Source organism: Rosa chinensis, chromosome 3, assembly GCF_002994745.2.
Source record: "Rosa chinensis cultivar Old Blush chromosome 3, RchiOBHm-V2, whole genome shotgun sequence".
Taxonomy (NCBI): Eukaryota; Viridiplantae; Streptophyta; class Magnoliopsida; order Rosales; family Rosaceae; genus Rosa; species Rosa chinensis.
Window position 1 is genome coordinate 37,323,000 of NC_037090.1, and position 15,084 is coordinate 37,338,083.

The 15,084-nt window shown below is 39.3% G+C and overlaps 1 protein-coding gene and 1 non-coding gene across 2 annotated transcripts; both read right to left on the reverse strand.

Annotated features, from left to right (window-relative positions):
- Positions 1–106: 106 nt before the first annotated feature.
- LOC112193206 (origin of replication complex subunit 1A) lies at positions 107–6,989 on the reverse strand. The gene is made up of 16 exons (XM_024333280.2): positions 6,035–6,989; positions 5,787–5,922; positions 4,933–5,082; positions 4,696–4,839; positions 4,457–4,608; positions 4,274–4,373; positions 4,015–4,137; positions 3,770–3,931; positions 3,560–3,617; positions 3,204–3,382; positions 3,012–3,126; positions 1,948–2,018; positions 1,613–1,708; positions 1,223–1,299; positions 726–809; positions 107–410 (listed from the first exon to the last, which is right to left on the reverse strand). The coding sequence occupies exons 1-16, from the start codon at positions 6,862–6,864 to the stop codon at positions 347–349; spliced, it is 2,541 nt and encodes an 846-aa protein (XP_024189048.1). The 5' UTR covers positions 6,865–6,989; the 3' UTR covers positions 107–346.
- Positions 4,948–5,025, reverse strand: LOC112195603. The gene has a single exon (XR_002934656.1). It is a non-coding gene; the product is annotated as a small nucleolar RNA snoR28 (small nucleolar RNA).
- Positions 6,990–15,084: the final 8,095 nt, after the last annotated feature.

Here is a 15,084-nt window from a genome sequence, read left to right on the forward strand (position 1 = left end):
GACCAACATTTGGGATTCTTGGTAAATAAATAGCACAGATTTACCATCAGAAAGCTAGTACAGTTGAACGTGCTCGTTTCAACAACCTATGCTAATATAACCTGGATAAAATCATTCAATAATATGCATAGAAGAATTAGCGTCAAATGATACATTTAGTAATATCTTTCCCATCAAATAAATATTCTTCAACGTTTTTCCCTCAGAATTTTTGAGTTGAAAGAAGAAATACATGGTATAATAAATATTTTTTGAATATAACTAGAAAGAAAATAAAGACAATAATCAATTAATCAGGGTCAAAACTGTTCCTCAAATGAAGAATACAAAATAGCTGAGTCCAGCATCAGAGATACTTGGCCAACCAAGGTAGTTCCTTGCTTTCCTTCAGTGCAAATGCTACATCGTCGCTGAAAGATAGCCGATAGAATCATATTAAATCGCAATCCAATGATTTTTTTATGGCAGTGCAGTAATATGGATGGGTGAAGTAAAATGCAAACAACAATTTTGTGTTCTTGGGTTAAGTAAAATGTGAATACAAATTGACAGCTGCAGTTTTGGTGGGGGGTGTACCTATTCTGGTCATGGTATGACACAAATATTTAAAATGCAAGATGCTCTCTATGACATAATATTTGACTACTGTTATACAATCACTAATATAAGGATGACCTGCGGTGACTGTCTAATCGGTGATTACAAAGACTTGATAGAGAACAAACCTTGGAAAGTTGAGCTGTAACTTCTGCAATCTGTGCTTTGCTCCTGATTCACATAGAATAATTCTGCATTCACCAAGCTTACAACTGCCAAAATAATAAATTAAAAAAATAAATTAAAAAGTTACAAAGAATTGCATATCATGTTAGGATATAATTAATAAAGCTATTTCTTTAAAAGACAACTGCAGACACTCGTGATATCAGTTCTTTTGTATAATCACTATATATAGCATTTGAAAATCATAGATGTAATGAAAGTAAAGCAATTTCCACATGCAGCCTTATACACCATCTAAGAAGATAAAATGGAAAGGGAACCTAACCTAAAATAACCTTTCAGGTACATCAGCAATGAATCTTTTGCATGTCACTAAAGATACTATAACCATATTTTCATCATTGTTTCAAAATGACATGCATAGAAATGGTTTTGGCCTCTTAGATGGTCAATAAATTATGTTATGCCACATGTATAAGCTCAGATTAGTACGCCTTACCCGACTTTTAACAGCGTATCATGTCCAGGAAATGCTTCTCCATTGCTTGTACACAGATTATAAACAGTCATTGCCAACTGCAATGCAAAACATAACTTCGATGAGAACATAATACAAACAATCCCAAACCTCCTATGCTAGAATTCTACAGTGAATGCAAGAAAGGGACTGGTGGACCAAAAGAAAAATAATTTGGTTTTCATTTGTGATTCACATTGATGGTTGTCCAGTTTCCCAGGGTAAAGATTCTATTCGCCGGCATCTGAATTGTCAAGCCTAATGAGTATCACCATAGGTGGTAAATACTAAAATTTAAACACAAAGAATTTGAATGCACCATACAAAAGAGTGATAAGACATATCATTCAGGGAAAAGCTAAAGAAACTCACCTTTTCGAAAGTAGTTTCACCCATTCCTGTTTTATAGAGTTCATACACCATAGCAGTCAAATAGATTTTACCCAGTTTGGAACAAGTTTTCATCACCTGCAAGGAATAGTAGTCATATAAGATTTAGCAAATTCTATCTGCTTCCAGGAATATCAACTCTTAACTGCAACAATTTTTATCTTTTTGAGACACCCATATATACTCCTGTCCAGATAGATCTCATTCATCAAACTATTACAATCACTGTGCTATACACCTCATTGAAGAGCATTAGTTCTGTCTTTTAAGATATAATTACCATTAAAATAAATGAAGTTTCAAGAACAGATACTCGCCTGGATATGAGGTGCCTGGAACATTTCTTGTATGGCTGCTTCAACCTCTGCCATACCAACAAGTGCTTTTTCTGCAGAGTTAAAACATATAAATCCTGTAAGGAACAAGCACTGAAGCTACAGGAGAAGAATATAACACGTCCAACAAAGAAAGAACATATTGTGAGAACTGCAAAAGATGACGGTGTTTTGTCTAAACAATCAGGCAACAGAGAATTTCTTCTTTTTCTTTTTCTATTCTTATTTCAAGACTTCAAGATACAAGAAAGAAAAGAAGTAAATAATTCTAATTCCTGGGTTAAATATGTCAAGCTTTTTGGAGACAGTTATGGTAAGTACAGTGAGGCTGGGAAAGTGACAGGCTTACAGCACATCAGAACAAAGTATCAGCAGTCTGAACTAGTCACAAATAGCTATGTCAAAGCATGGAGAGATAGCCAAATTTGTATGGGTTGTATCGGAAAGGGCAGGTAATTTCCAGAACACAAATACTCACACTTCAATGCATCTATGCCTTCTATCTAAAAATGGCCTCCATAGAAAGTAAAGTCGATATAGACCACTTGAGCATGCGTACTTGATTTATCTTCCTCATTTAGCATTGTTTATAGTAATCAATGGTAGAAGCAGACTTCAAGTAGAAGCACAATACTTATCTATTTATTTATTTGTTTATTTTCTTCAACAAAAATAAAAGAGGCAACACTTGCACTTCAAGATGGATTTGGATTTTGGATGACCAGTAGTTTTTACTACCTTATTATCAAGTGATAAGTTAAATTGTTATAATGGAAATTAGTCAGTTATGTAATTGGTCGCAACATATTCTTCACACACTTGCACTACCGGACAATGTAAAACCGGAAAAGGAAAAATTAGTTCTGTCAACTAGAATTATCCAGCAGTAGAAACTTATCAAACATGGTCATATAATTTAAATGGCGTGCAGAGGTGTACAGGACAGAGACCAAAAGATAGTGATCCTTCAAATCAAAATCTTTTTATTTCAAAGCATCAATCTGTGAAGAAGTCAGTCTGGTAATCAATAGTTGAAGAATGTATACCTTTAGAAGCATTGTTGGGAGTTGAAATTAGCTTCTTTATGCGGTAATCTTTGATTTCAGCTGCACGCCTGCATATTTCCAATGCACGACGAGCATCTCCTGAAATAGCTGCTACCTAGAAACATGTTTATATAATGTCAAAGATCGAGGGTCAAATTGAATCTCCTGATGAAACAGAAAAGATACACCAACCTTTCTTGAAGCGAACTCTATAGCTTGTTTTTCAAATGCATCAATTCCTCTAAGCCGACTCGAAATGATCTCTTGAAGCTGCTGGTAATTATAGGGGCCAAAGCAAAGCCTTTGGATTCCCATTCGACTTGAAATACGCGGAAGCAACTTTTCCGGAAGATCCATGGTATTTGCTATGCCTGAAATATATATTTTATTAGAAAGAGTTAAGGATGTAGTCAACATCATACCATGGTCAACATCATTCTTTTTACAATAACAATTTCTAATTTTATTCCTGATATCTGAGAAAAGAAACATCACTGCTTGCTGTAAAAATGCAATCATAATCTAACAAGTGAAAACTAAAAGTATACCTATTACAACTAATTTTGAGTGTGGCTTAGTAGGCCAGTCAAGAATGTTATAGAGAACCTGAAACCAAAAGAGGACTTCATTAACATTTGTATATTTAAAGAATACTCGGAGTATTAAAGAATGTTGTACGGCACATGTCTAGAATAATTACTAACAAATATTTACATCACAAAATGGAGAAGGTACCAACTAGAGAAGAAAATTGTTACCGATTGGTTTCTGGTCACAAGAAGATCAAGTTCATCAATAAGAAGAATACAAGGTTTGTCATCCTCTTTGCCGAATTTCTTTCCATCAGAAAATCGCTCATTTAGCAAGTGGAGAGCCTTTTTCCAACCAACTCGATGCCCACTTAACGCTTCATATATAACCTGTGCAAACATAAGCTATATTACAGGAAAACAGCAGTATCAATCTTGATAAGCATACGAGCATCAGTGTAAATCAAATTTACCCTGTAGATATTCTCAGGTGCTGCCAACTTTAAACCATTTATCTCCACAAAACAGTAAGGTCTTAAACTTCCAGCATCAACTTCAGACCTCAAATTCCTCATTACTGCCAGTACACTCATAGTCTGCAGTTACACCAAAAAAAAAATGAACGTAGGGAATTAGTAAAAGTTGTTTCATGCTTAAAAAGTACAAAGAATGAAATCTATAGGCTTTCTAAACTAATGTAGCTATATATTTAAAGAATAGAACTAACATTACCTTTCCAGTTCCAGGAACACCGTGAATATAGAGGCAACGTCCAAGACATTTATCATCAGAGATGGCACCCTTGATGAATGCACTTATCTCCAACATTTCTCTGCGTAAAAGCAGGTATCCATCATTAAACTGTTAAAATAATGAACATCAAAGAAAACCTTCAATGCACTGATTCTTACATACTTATCCCTGCAAGGTAAAGACTTAGGCAATGATGCCAACAGAAGTGTTGATTTTGCTCTTTCAAGAGCAGTCTGCTTATGGCATCTAACATGCTCGGGGATTTTCTTCATTCCAATCTTTTGAAGTCCAAAGAACCGCCCCTTATGTGAATTCTGTAGATACATAATCGACTAGTTTAATTTCGGGCAGAAAACAAATTAAAGTCACAAGCCTGAGATAAAATAAAGAAGCGCCCATACTGCAGCCAACTCATGAGCTCGAGATGGTTTAGCCAGTATATTCTTTGTGCTCTCTTCTTCAAACTCAACATCTTCTTCTGTATCAGAGTCTGAGTCTTTGCCACATTTCCAATCTTCATCACTCTCAGCATCATCATCATCATCCTGCCAAGTGGTTGATAAGACACAAATTTCAAGTGAACTTTAAACCATTTGGAAATGTATACAATGGTGTGGGTGATTTCATAATATGCTTACCTTTTCATCATCGTCAATTTCTGCAAGACGCTTGAAACTGTACCAGTGAATATCATATTCATATTCGCATAAGAAGACATCATCCCCTTCATTGGCTTTGGCATATTCTTTAGGGTTCATCACAAAACAATGTTGAAGAATAGATTCCATCTGTAAAAAAATGAATTAGCAAAGTTGTGAACTTAGGGATAGCATTTTCAAACTCTCTATAATACAGTTTCTGATTCAAAAAGAGACAATAATAAGAACAGACAGGAGATCAAAATTATAAGTACATTAATGACTAATATGTAGCAAGAACCTATTACCCCATAGTAAAAAGAAAATCAAGGATTGCTTGAAGCAAACAATGGTAGGGGAACAAAAATGAGAACCTTCCATCTGGATTACATTTACAGAGATCATCTGCCAAAACACTGTTCATATTTATTTCTTTTACTCAAACTTTTCATAGGCACTCCACATGAACCTTTAATAATCTGATAAGGCTGAAGCTCTAGTCCTACTACCATCACCACTCAAATAGTAAATAGAGTGTTCAAATTGTAAATGCTTAAAATGTTTGGCAGCAATCACATGAACTTATGTTTGATAACTTTTTGAACCATATCATTGAAAAAAGCTATTAAAATATCCATGTGAAGCATTTAGACATGCATTTCATCACAGAATTTGAAAATATGAAGACCTATGGTTCACTCAACACCCATATATACAACCAGAACACCTTAGAATGATTATAATTAAGAGTTGATAACAACGAGAGCAAAGCTCATACAAAGCGAAATGGAATTGCGAATGAAAAGAGCAGTGCTTTAGTTCAAATGAATGATAAACTAGACATCATGTATTACCTCAATGTTGGCAAAATCATTTGTGCGATAAATCTCCCTCCTCAGATTATGAGCTTGTCTTCCGGCAGCAGTCTCTTCCGGGATAACATACCAACGCACACGACACCAATAGCTACCGTCAACTTCTTTCCATATACTGCACGACTCCAAAAACACAATCCCAAAATCACAAACATTACAACCAAAGAAAAAGAAAAAGAAAACAGATGCATCATATACTCAACAAGAGCAAATTAGCATCTATCTACCTTTCAATGCGGGCAGCCCACAAATCGCTTGAGAGAAGCTTCTCTCGAAATGTCCTACGTAATTTCTTCCCTTGAGGGGGAGTAGGAAGCTGGACCTCTTTCCCCAATTTGCGAGCCTCACAAAAACCGCACACCCAATCTCCTTCAGGAACCTCCTTCAAGGGAGGCTTCAAGCATTTCAAATGGAACCCACCCAAACAATCATCGCACTCAATCATCACAGCCTTCCCAGACTTGAAGCAAACCCTACATTGCTCCACCTGAACCACTTCCTCGTCGGAGCTCGCATCCTCTCTCCTTTTCACATACACATCATCACCAACCTCAAACTCACCCTCGTCATACACAACCTTCTTGTAAAACACCTGCCTCTTCTTGCTAGCCACACCACCGCGCGTTGTAACCACCTTCCTCTCATGGCCTCTCTTCCTTTTCTTCTTCTCGGATTGCTCCGGCGACACCGGCGAGAACTCGGCTTCAACTGTAGTCAACTTTTCCTCCTCCTCTTGCTTCAATTTCTTGCCTTGGGCAGCAGATTTGGGGGTGTTGACATGGTAAATCGTCGAATTGTCGGCTCCAGATTTGGGGGTTTTCCTCTTCCTCTTTGGTTTCTTTGCCGGATCTTCGACTAGTGTAGTCGTCGGAGGAGGAGGGAGGGCATCGAAGTGTAGGGAGGTGCGGCGCGTGGATCGGCGAGGAGTGGCGGAGAGCGGAGTAGGAGGAGGAGCGAGAGAAGGCGATGAGGATTTGGGATCCGATCCGGACTTGGAGGATCTCTTGGGTGTTTGCCCAAACAGTGTTTGGAGGTCTCTCTTTGCAGCCTCCGCCATGAGGACTGCGCAGTGAATGGTGGTGATATGGTTAATCCAGAAATGGAGTAAAAGAGTGAGTGAGAGAGAGAGAGAGTCGATTTGAGACGAGAGCAAATTTGGCGGGAAAACGATCCAGTAGTAGGGTTTGGTCGAAGCGGGAAAATACAAAGGCTTCTTTCTTTTTCTTTTAGTTTTGTAGCTGTCGCTCCTAGTTGGAATTTGAAGCCTCCCGTACAAATGATTTCATACATAGTTGTTGCAGATTTTATTAGATATAAGGAAAATCCTTAAAACAGTTTCAGACTATTAATTTTCATATTGTTCAAGTAAAATTTTAATTTGTGTTTGGCCCAAACTCTAGGTTACTTGACCTAATGATAATAGGGTTAAATTAGAAAGATCTAGATTCCTATTCAATGTACGATTAATTTCCTTGTATGATTGAGATTCTATGCATTGTAATTCTCTATATAAAGAGGCTCCTATTATCAATGAGAATACATAGCGATTTCCTCTCAATTTCAGTTTCTCTACAACACGTTATCAACACGAAGCCCTAACCCTGAAACAAATAGCCAAACCCTGATTCAAGAAACTAAAAACCTTGAATCCGAATACAAAACCTTGAAGCCTTTTCTGCCTCCACCTCACACATTCAAGAAATCGATTCCAGGAATCCAGAACAGGCGGCGTCACCCCAAGAACCGGCCGGAAACCCACCGAACCGGCCACCGAAAGCTCCATATAACTCGCAGCAAATATTCCACCGGTTCACCATCTTCCGGACCTCCAATTTCCACCAAATTTTGATAGTAGAAGCTCACTGATCTGAAGTTTTAGGAACCAGAAGAAAAACTTCAAAAACTGGCGACTTTCCGGCCATTTTCCGGCGACTTTTTTATGTGAAATTTTTCGGCGACCTATTTCGAGGTATTTTTTACTAAACGTTCCCGTTTTTTTAGAGTTTTTAAATTTAATTTCTCTTCTTTTTCGGGGATTTGCAACCTCCCTTCTTCTACCCCCCTTTCTTTATCATAGGGAAGACCAAATTAAGCTGAACTGTGAGAGTTCGTACTCACTCCAAGCTTGGAGCTTGTAGAGTTCTCCAAACTTAGAGTTTGTTGAGATAAAACGATCGACCGCAAATATTATTGTTTCGATCTAATCCAACCCCTCTTGGAATCGAACTTCTTGGAAGCGACTACGCTCAGAAATTTTATTGTTTTCGTGGTAGCCTTTTTTGCTCCTAAAGTAACCATAATTTCTTGTTCTCTTTTAGGATGAGTAACCTGAACAAATTGAACTTTGCTCCATTGGGAACAACTAGCTCTGAATATCACAGGTGGGTTCGTGATATCTGCCAACATCTCAAGGCCTATGGAATCTTGGATACAATTCTCGAGCCTAGCCAGGACATGCTAACTGTTGAGCAAGCTCAAGCTTTGGAAGCAAATAGAGTAGCCTTAGAGGTAAATAAGGCGAAAGCTATCATCCTAATGACTCGTCATATGGATGATTCGCTCCAGTACGAGTGTATGAATGAAGAAGACCCCAGAAGGTTGTGGATTTCACTCGAAGATAGATTTGGCAACGTCCGTGACTCCCTACTTCCTGACCTAGAAGTGAGATGGCATAGCCTCCGCTTCTGTGATTTCAAGTCAGTTCTTGACTACAACTCGGAAGCACTTCGCATTAAATCCTTAATGGAATTCTGTGGTAAAGAGATCACAAATGCGATGTTGATTGAGAAGGCTCTCTCTACTTTCCTTGTCTCTGCATTGATGGTTGCTAAGAACTATCGAATTGATGTTAGTGCAAGACGAATCACAAGGTTTCATGAGCTCATTGGAGCTATGAATGTCGCTGAAAAGCATGACAACATCCTTGTGAAGAACTATAATTTGAGATCCGTGGAAATAGAGCATATTCCGGAATCCAATTATAGTCGCGCCCTCGCGCCCCAAAGAGAGGGCGCCAAGAGCGAAACTCTAATCTTAGGAATACATTTGGACGTTCTGGTCCATATAATCGCTCTACTTAGGAAGGTAATCGCCAAAATAGGGGAACACGGAACCGAAAAGGTAAATGTGGAAAGAGAGAGGGAGCCAACGCCTCTGGCCATGTTGGTGGCGCCACCAACACTAAGAGCCATCTAAATGACGCTTTCAAAGCGCCTCAATCAATGGAGTTTGAGCAAAGAGATGTATGTTCTCAATGTGGAGTGTCTGATCATTAGGCACGCATTTGTAGAGCTCGTGAAGAAATCGTCACCGCCTACAAAGCATATTGTGAAGCAAAAAAAGCTCACTATATGGAACAAGAAGATCAAGAAGATGATCTAGAGTGAAGGGTTGAAGACTACAAATCTGGCTGGGATCAATAGATCGCCAATTCTGTTTAAGTCTTTATTTTTCCAAGAGATGTAATAGGCAATTGCCATATATTTTTGTAGTAAATGCCAATGGTTTAATTTTTCTTCAAAGTAGGCTCACTCAAAGTAAGTGTGATGTCTAGGAAGGTTATGAGATTAGTGGTACTTAAGCGAGCCTTGCTCCATCGACATCTCTCTACTCACCTGATCACATTTATTTTGGAATTACCGAAAGAAGTTAGACGACTACCATTGTTTTGCATTAGCTATCATTTTGGATTCGATATTGTTTAGTCAAAGAGACAATGATGTAACTCCGTTGGCTTATGAATAAAATTTCGAGTTCTTTATGACTCAATTTTGATTCTGAGCATATGACTTTTGTGACTACGATGGCTGGGCCATTAGTATTAATTCAAGGACATGGAATAGCCCAAGTTCCACTTGCCAAATGGCACCTTAATTACTGTCACAGAAACTCTCTACGCTCCTAAGGCCAATTGCACCTATGAATAGCCAACGGATTCCATGCGAAAACGCATGTAGAGAACGGAAATGAGTTCCTTTGCAATACCTCTAATGATTGCGAACAAAGGAGCATCTTAGAGAAGTTTATGTGTCACTCTAGTGGATTCTATGTCGCTATTCGAGCTATTAATCCAATAAAGTTATGAGAGAAGATCTCTTGGATTTAGACACATATTGGCTTTGTCACAACAGGATAGATCATCCTAGTCATGATATGATGATCCGTCTACTAAACACTTCACATGGACATCATTCCTTTCGAGCGAAACGAAGCATGAATCAAAAGTTGATTTCTAGACTAAGTGTGACCAACGCTGCTGCCTAGGGCACCGCCTCCGTCCACCACCAGCCTGGGGCTGGCACAGTCCCTATCCATGACACCATAGATAGCATCCATCATGGTGATGGCCCCCAGGTGATGCTGCAATCACCAACTTGCTTCAAATAGCGTTTTAGACGCTTAGGCCTAACCAAAATAATCATTGGTTGCTTCTAAAGCCTTTCACTCATTTTACAAAGCCCGTTCCTTAGGGAAATTAGGACTAAGACCATCCTATACAAAGGAAATGAACATACTCATTCTGTTCTTACATAGAATCCATGGGAATTCTGTGGATTGATTCAACCAACTTGCGAATGCTTAAATATTTCATGATGTTGGTTGACACGCAAACACGCTGGTCACGTGTTGTGCCATTGTCCACCTATAAATGCTGCTTATGCTATATTCCTAGCACATATCATATGACAACAGGCTCACTCCCCGGATCATCATATTCAGTCAATTGGATTTGACTATGCTAGAGAGTTTACATCGAAAGACTTTCGATGGATATTGCAATGGGACTGATATTGGACATCACATTCCCATGTACACACCCAAATGGTCTTACGGAAACGACTACGATGGTAGTCCAGACATTGGTAATACGCACCAATCTCCTTATATCCGCTTGGGGTGATGCAATATCGCATGCAGCTATGCTAATTCGTCTACGACCCATCGCCACTCAATGTACCTCTGCGTTACAACTAGTGACTGGCTACAAGTATCATACTTACGCATATTTGAGTGAGCCATTTATGTGCTAATTGCACCACCACAGCGCTCTATGATGGGTCCTTACAGATGAATGGGCAACTACGTTGGATTTGAGACTCCAACAATCGTCCGCCACGTAATGCCCTTACAAGATGATCTCATTACCGCTAGATTTGCTAGTTGTCACTTTGATGAGACAGTCTTCCCATCATTAGGGGGAGATAAGAACACAGATGTTCAGCAGGAACGACAGGAATTGTCATGGCTTGTCCCCACTATGTCTCATCTCGATCCCTGTTAAAGTGACGAGATCACACAAATATGCTGCAAACAAACCTGCAAGGAAAGACATCCCTACAAGAGGACGTATCGCCACCCTACATGGAGGTAGGCATGGCGCCAACGCCAAAGAGAGTGGCACTCTGGCGTCACAGGCCATAGCCCTAGCTAGGATGCATGGGAGGACCGTAGGTTCGAAGGATGTTTTGGCACACTCCAATCCTTTGATCATCGACACTCAAAATCCATCTCATGAGAATCTTCTGGATTATGGTTATCGTTGGGGGACGCCTCAACGTCAGAACCTATTCCTGAGAATATAGAGCTCTATGAAAATTACACTAGTGTACATGAGACGTGGGATAGAAACTACATCATGATTGATGATGTGGTCGGGCATTTCGTTGCGCATGAGTTTGTTGAGTCTGATGATATCGAACCATGCTCCGTTGATGAATGAATGCCAACGTAGAGAAATATGGCCTAAATGGAAAGATGCGATCCAGGTTAAGATGGATTCTCTAACGAAGAGGAAGGTTTTCGAGCTAGTGATGCCAACACCTCCTAACATAAAACCTATTGACTAATGGGTCTTCGTTAGAAAGCGTGATGAGAAAAAGATATGGTAATCTTGCCTTATGGTGCAAGGCTCCTCACAAAACACCCTGGAATTGACTACGATGAGATATATTCTCTCGTAATGGATGTCATTACACTCCACTACCCGGTCAGTTTGGTAGTTTCTGAATAACTGAACATGCAGCTTACAAATGTGGTCACTACGTATCTCTATAGGGATCTAGATATGGAATATACATGAAGGTTCATGGTGAACTTCATTTACTCAAGTCACGTGGCTCTAGACCACGGAGCGCGTTTACAAAGAGGTTGAAACGCTCGCTAAATTGACTATTTGATTGGGAAGGGATATGCCCACGCGTTTCCATAACAAATTTCATATTCCATCGCGGTTCATGTTGGACATAATCTTCATTAGAAGCCCTTAAAGAGTTAAGAAAAACCGCTGAACACTTCAAATCCGAGTTTGAGATGGAGGATTTTGGGAGAACACAATTATGTCTCGGTTTGGAACTTGAGCATCGTGTTGATAGATGCTTAGGCATTTTGACAAGGTCAAACCTTCAAGAATCCCCATGATCGTCCTTAGTCTTGATCCTGAAAATGATCCTCTTCGTCTGAAGGATGATGACGAAGATGTGCTAGAGGTAGAAGTGCCTTACTTGAGTACAATAGGCACATTATTGTACTTAGCTCAATGCACAGGACCAGACATCTCATTTGTAGTGAACTTGTTAGCTAAGGTATATCTCTGCACCAACGCGACGCCATTTTGATTGGTGTAAAAGACATTTTTCAATACTTGAGATGTACGACTTGTTCTATCCCTACAGAGAGATGATGGATTCGAACCCATCACACACCAGAAACGCCCCCAAAGCTGGCCTGTGTTCTCTATCCCCATCCCAAAACGATATAAGTGTTTTGGAAGGTTTTGCTGATGCTGGGTACCTCTCTGACCCACACAAAGGTCGCTCCCAAACTGGTTAATTGTTCACCATGGGAAAAGACCGTGATATCTTGGAGGTCTACAAAACAGACCGTAGTCGCTAGATCTTCGAACCATGCAAAGATTATTGCTCTTCATGAAGTGTTCGTGAATGTTTATGGATTGGATCCATAATTACGCATGTTCGAACAAATTGTGGTTTGAAGCCTACCACAAGATGAGCCTACGAGCATTTAGGATAATGCTGTTCATTTTGAAATGAAGCTAGGCCACATCAAAAGCGACAACACCAAGCATAATCAGCAACAACAGACTCTCCTCAAATACCAAAGTGAACTAGGTTCGATATGAGGATAATGTGGCAAACTTGTTTACTAAGTCATTGCCCAAATCAACGTTCGAGAAACATGTGGCAAGAATTGACTTGCGGAAATTATCTGAACTCCCATTATCGTAGTCATCAGGGGGAGACACAGACATCAGGGGGAGATGTCTACATGTTCACCTCGAAACGTGAAGGGTGTGTTGTGCTCTTTTTCCCCTTCGACTTAGGTTATGTTTGTCTCACTGGGTTTTTGTTACTCGGCAAGGTTTTTAACGAGGCAATGAGAGAAGCACCACGTTTGGGCAACACAAGGGGGAGTGTTCAAGTAAAACCCTAATTTGTGTTTGGCCCAAACTCTAGGTTACTTGACCTAGTAATAATAGGGTAAAATTAGAAGGATCTAGATTCTTATTCAATGTACTATTACTTTCCTTGTATGATTGAGATTCTATGCATTGTAATCCTCTATATAAAATGGTCCCTATTATCAATGAGAATACACAGCGATTTCCTCTCAATTTCAGTTTCTCTACAACACATACTTATATTTTGAAAAATATCAAAATGGTACATGATAAAAACGATCCAATATTCATACCTAAGAATAGTAAAAACGTTAACTCCGTTAAATTTTCAGGGGTAAAAGCGGTAATCCTCCTCCCCATACATACATACATACATACACCTAGAGAATCTTGAAAGTCCCATGGAAGTGGAAGCGAAGAGGGAGATTTGGGCTATTCTTCTTGAGGGTTACTCGTGCATAAATAGCCCATGAGCAATTTCTTAGCGATTAGGGTGTGGAAGAAGTAGAGAAGGTGAGATAGAAGAAAGAGTCAATGGGGGGTTCTAATTTGCAGCTGAGGACGACGAGTCTTCAATCTTACCACTCCCTGTCTACCTACTTTTACCCAATCAACCTACCTCCATCATTTGATTTTTTCTTTTTTTTTTTAGCTTGCACTTGTTTCCAAGGAAACGGTAAAGGTTATAATGGACTAACGGCAGGTTCAGAACCCTAAATGACATATTCAAAACCCTAAATGAAAGGAGTGGCTATCGTTCTGCCACGTCTCCGGGTAAGCACAACCTTGGTGGATGGCAGAATTTTCCGTCTTTGCTTTCCTGGTTTAATTCTAAGGTCTCGTTTCGTTCACGGAATGGAAAGGTTGAGAAGGAAAACTTTATTATTTCATGTGTTTGGCACACCCAAGGAAATGAACAACTTTCCTACATGAAGGGAAAATAAAGGGGAAAATAGATCCACCCATACCCCATGGGATTTATTTTCCCTCATACTTTCCCTTCATTAATTGCATACTCTAATGGTTGTTATTACCAAATTATTCAAGACACTTTTGAATCTTGAATTGTTTATGTTTTGATAATAAAGATATTATTGAAAAATTAATGTTACCTACTTTTCTATTCATGCACAAACTAAACATTGAAAAGGAAAGTAAAATACATTTTCCGATTACTTTTCCGGCGCCTCTAAACATTGGTAGAGAAACTGGTGGGAAATTTACTTTCCTATGCTCATGGAAAAAACCAAATAACCAAATTTATTTTCCGGCAACCAAACGAGGACTAAATACTTCCTTTCATACATTAATTTTGATTTTTATGTGCAATGATTGAGTTCTCCAATGAAAGCATAGGATTCTTTTCCCGATACTGGAAAAATAATGTCATGGTGTTGGGGTAGGAGACTGGGTTGTGTCAGGCTGTAGGCAAGATTTAAAACATTACTCTGCCCGTCTGGTTGTTACCCAGTTAGCTCTAGGGCTGGCCATGGTACTATTACCGAATTTTTTGGCGTCAACCAAATACAGACCGAAAGTCATCGGTTTCACCAAATGTGTTGCCTTAACCGTGCCGGAGCTTTCGGTTACCGGAAGTTCAGTTTACCGATTTCAACGGTCAGTTTTGGCCAGTATTTGAAAAGTCCGATCGTGGGAATTTGGAGGACTGCAGAGATAAAATCCGGCGATAATCTGGCTCTTATGTATAATCTGCCTCAGATTTGTAACCTAAGTGAAGGAGATGGGGATTGCAGTATGAGGAGGAAGAAGAAATAGAAAGAAGGAAGAGTACAGAGTTGAGGTGAAAGAAGCTGAGAGTGAGAGAAGAACAGCAGCCCTCCTAATTCCAGATCTAGAATT

What these genes read in the sequence shown, in the direction of transcription:
- LOC112193206 (XM_024333280.2), bottom strand. Translation starts at nt 6,864, where the DNA reads ATGGCGGAGGCTGCAAAGAGAGACCTCCAAACACTGTTTGGGCAAACA. An exon ending in CTCAAAATTAGTTGTAATAG is followed by an intron (nt 3,383 to 3,559) that starts GTATACTTTTAG and finishes TATATATTTCAG; the next exon opens with GCATAGCAAATACCATGGAT. An exon ending in TCCCAACAATGCTTCTAAAG is followed by an intron (nt 2,019 to 3,011) that starts GTATACATTCTT and finishes TTAACTCTGCAG; the next exon opens with AAAAAGCACTTGTTGGTATG.